At 53.3% G+C, this 4,927-nt stretch overlaps 2 protein-coding genes across 9 annotated transcripts in view; both read left to right on the forward strand.

The window, feature by feature from the left end:
• S100A1 (S100 calcium binding protein A1) overlaps positions 1–3,238 on the forward strand; it is a 5,132-nt gene extending 1,894 nt beyond the window's left edge. Inside the window, exons 2-3 of one of the 2 annotated variants that reach the window (XM_015571780.1) lie at positions 1,650–1,813; positions 2,911–3,238. In XM_015571780.1, the coding sequence (XP_015427266.1) occupies positions 1,673–1,813; positions 2,911–3,054 (285 nt within the window). In that variant the 5' untranslated portion in view covers positions 1,650–1,672 and the 3' untranslated portion in view covers positions 3,055–3,238. The remainder of the gene's footprint in view (positions 1–1,649; positions 1,814–2,910) is intronic. The other variant, XM_006775606.2, reaches the window with a different exon arrangement.
• Positions 3,239–4,371: 1,133 nt separating this feature from the next.
• Positions 4,372–4,927, forward strand: part of CHTOP (chromatin target of PRMT1) — a 9,867-nt gene continuing 9,311 nt past the window's right edge. For 2 of the 7 annotated variants that reach the window (XM_015571754.1, XM_015571756.1), the window contains exon 1: positions 4,382–4,840. The gene's annotated coding sequence lies outside the window, so the exon portion shown is untranslated. Of the gene's footprint in view, positions 4,841–4,927 lie in introns of all 7 variants that reach the window. The other 5 variants (XM_006775609.2, XM_006775610.2, XM_015571755.1 and 2 more) reach the window with 4 other exon arrangements.

The following is a 4,927-nucleotide window of genomic DNA, read 5'->3' on the forward strand; positions in this document are numbered from 1 at the left end:
AAATATATTCATAAAAATAGTTAAAATGGTAGATTTTACTGTGATAAACATATCTAAAAATCAAGCAGCAACAACAGCAAAAAAATAGAAAGCCATGTTTTACAAACAGAACCATGGTAGGAAGTTCTCAGGCTCCCTGAACTCTTGCTCTCATATGGCCTCCTGACACAGTGGTAAGAGCCTGGTGTCTGAGGGCTGCTGAGCAAACTTGGACAAGCCCTGGTTCCCTTGTGTCTACCTTACAGGCCTATTGGGAGAAGCAAAGGATACCACGTGTGGGGACCAGCCCCTCAGGCCCGGGGCAGGATGGGGACACCTGATCTGAGATACCTGAGCTGCCCCCTGAGGCTGTGAAGGGGCTGCCTGTCCTAAGACCCAGGGAAAAAAAAAAATCTCCTCTCCTCAACGGACCCCTTCATTTTTCTCCTCCTCTCTCCCAGCCCCTTAAACTCAGAAGACCTTACTCGCTCAGCATTTTATCTCCCCCAATACATGCCAGTCCCCTTCTCCCTGCTGCCACTGTCCCCACATCTACCAGGCTGGGCCCTGGGGTGGGAGTGGCCGGCAGCAGGGACAACATCCCCCCTCCCCCCATACACAGGTCTCTCCTCTTCCCTGGAAGCTCTGGCTTCAGGGCAAAGGCTCAGCTATTCCTCTCTCCCTGCCCACCACTACCCGATGGAAGGGGCGGTAAGAGGAACCAAACTAGAGGTGATGGAGGCTCACCCCAGGGAGCCAAAGTGCCATGTGCAGGTCAGAACAGAGTTGAAAGACCAAAAGAGGCCCCCAGTCTGCTGACAGGAAGCTCAGAGGCAAGGAGACCCTCTCCCCATGAACCTTGGGCCAACCACTCGGGCTGGCACCTTCTCCACCAGGTGTCTAGGGGCATCAGATGGACTCTTTGCCAGGGGTGGGCAGCAGAGTCGAATCTGTAGAGAGGAGCCCAGCCCACCACCCCCAACAGCAGAGCTTGGCTGTGCTAGGCAGGCAATGTCCAGGGTAAAAATAGAGCCAGAGGAAAGCCTGGCTGGGTCCTGTGACCACCCCTGCCTGCCTGCCTGCCTGCCACACCCTCCTCCGTGTCTGCCCAGGCAGCCGGAGACATTGCGAAGTCCACCGCAGGCCTCTAGAGCCGCTCCCGCCATCCTACCTCCATGCCCCGAACCCCGACTCCCCCGGCTGGCATCTGGATTGAGGGACACAGAGAACCGTCTGGACTTAGATCTGTTCGGGTTCCCCTACATCAGTGATGGCGAACCTTTCTAGCTTGGCGTGTCAGCATTTTGAAAAATCCTAACTTAACTCTGGGCCGTGTCACATATAGAAATTTTTTGATATTTGCAACCATAGTAAAACAAAGACTTATATTTTTGATACTTATTTTATATATTTAAATGCCATTTAACAAAGAAAAATCAACCAAAAAAATGAGTCCGCGTGTCACCTCTGACACACGTGTCATAGGTTCGCCATCACTGATGTAGGGGAACCCGAACAGATCTAAGTCCAGACCGTTCTCTGTGTCCCTCCATCATAAAGTCCCAGGGAAAGGCACGTTGTGACGGGGCTCTGATCTCAAGGGTATTGGGCTGTGGAACCAGGGTCAGGGTGAGGGCCTGAGCATGGTTCCCAGCTCACTTCCATGGTGGGGGGTGGGTAGGTGAGCTGCACAATGGGTTCTGAGCTGGAGACGGCGATGGAGACTCTCATCAATGTGTTCCATGCCCACTCGGGCAAGGAGGGGGACAAGTACAAGCTGAACAAGAAGGAGCTGAAAGAGCTGCTGCAGACCGAACTCTCTGGCTTCCTGGACGTAAGCACAGGGTGGAATGGGGGAGGGGTGGGGCGACGGAGTGGGCATCTCCCTGCCATCTCCCCACCCCAGCCCGGCCCAGCTCACCCATCTCCTTCCTCTCCTGGTTCAAGTCAAAATACCCTGATTTATTCATCACCAGTGCCAGGCCCTGTGTCAGTACATCAGAACCAAGGCTCACAGTCTAGCAGGGAAAGACTGGCACCTGAAAGTATACCTTGAACACCAGGAAGCACACAGACCTTAAAGGAAGTGGCGGAAAATATTATGGGAGGATGTTAACCTGGTTGAAGTGGGACAGCTTCTCCAAAGAAGTGGCCCCGGAGCCATAGATTTCCAGTGGAAGGCTATCAGGGTGAATGCAGACATCTTAGGAGGAGGTGTTTGCATGAACAAAAGCCTGGCAGGAAGAATATGCAGCATGCGCAGCAGTTTTGACCAGAGTGAAGGATGCAGAAAAATAGGTTAGCTCTGACCAGGTAGCGTCATCCCCAAACGCCAAGGTTGCAGGTTTGATCTTTGGTCGGGGCACGTAGGGGAAGCAACCAATAAATGCATAAGTAAGTGAAACTACTAATCGATGTTTCTCTCTCTCTCTCTCTCTCTCTCTCTCTCTCTCTCTCTCTCATCAATTAAAAAAAAAGCTAAAGGAGAAGTAAAAAGTGAAACAGCTTTGAGATTTTATTAGACCTGGGTTCCAACTGTGACACTGCCACTTCCTAGCGTGTGACTTTGGACACGTTGTTTAACCACCAGCTGTCCATTTGTTTCTTCTCTAGAATAGGAATAATGAAGACTGCTTCATACGGTTACATTAGACAAGGCTCCTAAACTCCAGGTGTAGTGCTTACCCCATAGCAGGCACTCGACTTATACCTGATGTTATCATTACTCTGCCTTGTTGAGGAGCTTATTCTGTGGGCAACGGGAGACTCCGGGTGTCGGTTTGGAGGAGGGCAGCAGAAGAGTCCCATATTTAGATGTAGCTCCCCCTCGTGCCCATCTCTGTCTCCTTCTCCCCAATCAACCACCCCCTTGCCTCTGACAGCGTTATAGACATCGCCATACAGTGCTCTCTCTGTCTCCTCGATTCGCAGGCCCAGAAGGATGCGGAGGCTGTGGACAAGGTGATGAAGGAGCTGGATGAGAACGGAGATGGGGAGGTGGACTTCCAGGAGTACGTGGTGCTGGTGGCTGCCCTCACGGTGGCCTGTAACAACTTCTTCTGGGAGAACAGTTGAGCAGACAGCCCCAGCGGGCCGCGCCCTTCCCCTCTGCCCTGCCATACCTGCCCCTACACCCTGCTTTCCTTCGTCCCCACCTTCCCCTCCCCATAGTCCCACCTTTGCCCACCCTCCAACAAGGGCGCAAGAGTAGTGGGCCAGACCTGCAACTCGTCTTTCATTAAAGGCTTCTCTCTCAACAGCTGCTGTCGGTCTCCTTTGGGCTCTGGACGCGGGTGGGGGAAGTAAAGGTGGCTCACTTCCAATTTGCCTTGTTTTGGGTGGAATCTTATGTAGAGAGAGGTCACGGAACCATTGCCTCTTCCTACTTGAGGGAGTCTCAAGGCCCAGGAAGGGAGGGGTTCAAGGTTCCAGCTGGAAGTGAGGGAGATGTTAGCTTCTCAGCTATAAAAGCCAGAAGGAGAATTTCCCTTAAAAGAACATTTAGAGGATCTCCCATGTGCTAGACATCGTGTAGGAACTGGGGATACAGCGGTGAATAAAACAAACACACTCCTAACCCTCACACAGATAAAGTCCAGTAAGGACGCCCGGCCATTAACCACATACACAGAAATGCTAGGATCCTCATGGGCGCAGTGGGGGTTGAAGAGGGTGGAGGGTTGAAGATGTGTTCATTCATTCATTCATTCATCAAACATTTGAGCATTTTGTGTATCCAGGCATTAGAAAACCCCATTTATGTCTGTATCAAAATCCACATAGATGGCTGATGAGGGGAAGACCTGGAAGGGAGATCAGGGACTCAAAGATTCCACCCAAATAAGGATTTAACAATTTAATAATATTCAGGCCAAATTGGGGTGGGGAGAAAGTGAAGAGGAAAATATGGAGTGGGGGGGGGGGGGGGGGTGACTGGAGCAGGATCCAGTAGAGGTGGCTGGGCGTTCATGGCACTCCACAACTCTCTAGAGAGAGCAAATGATAAGGTGGGGAGAACCAGTGCAAATTAAGAAGTTTATTTATTTTTAAAAAATACTTTTATTGATTTCAGAGATGGAGAGGGATAGAGAGATAGAAACAGCAATGATGGGAGAGAAACATCATCAACCAGCGCACGCGTCCTGACCGGGAATCGAACCCGGTGACCTCCTGGTTCAGGGGCCGGCGCTCAACCACTGAGCCACACCAGCCGGGCCCGCATAAAGCATCTTAGACGCTCTGCCTTAGTTTGGGGAAGCGAGCAGACGCGCGAGGAAATACGAACACAATTCCCACGGGGACCAAAACCGCTCGGAGGGGCCCAGATCTCGTACTAACAACCCTGCCCGTTAGAAGAACCTCCAAATGCAAGGCCTTGGCCAAGCCCCTCTGTGGGCCAAGCACCGCGAGCTCTCAGACCGGGGCTTCGCTAAAGCCCCGCCTTCTCTCTACGGCTCCGCCCCGCTTCCCGCGCAGGCGTAGCACAAACCTCCCCGCCCCCTAGTTGTGCGCAGCTCTGACGTATGACGTAACTGCGTCGACGCCATTTTAGCCGGTCCCACTCCGCACTGGGCGTGGCGGCCATTTTGTTTGGGCACGGAGCGGGAGTTGGTGGCGGCGGTTGCGGTGGCACCGACGAAAGGCAGGAAAGGGCAGGCCGTGTGGGCAGGTGGACCGGCTGAGCCCAAAAGACAGCCAGCCAACAGCGAACTGACCTAGCCGTCTACCACTTACGCATCTAGCCAGCCAAACCAGTTCGCCCGAGCCCCTTCACCATCAACTCAGGTTCGGCCGGCCCCCGGCCCCCCTTCCGCAGCCGTCGTGGCAGCCCCGGGAGGAGCACTGGCGTCCTTTTCCTTCGGTAAGTTTCTGTGGTGAGAAGGATAGGCTCGGGGAGCGGAAGGGCCGGCGAACCGGACGGGTTTGGGATGTGGAAGCCGAGAGGGTG

This window comes from Myotis davidii, unplaced genomic scaffold (assembly GCF_000327345.1).
Source record: "Myotis davidii unplaced genomic scaffold, ASM32734v1 scaffold208, whole genome shotgun sequence".
In the NCBI taxonomy this organism is placed as follows: Eukaryota; Metazoa; Chordata; class Mammalia; order Chiroptera; family Vespertilionidae; genus Myotis; species Myotis davidii.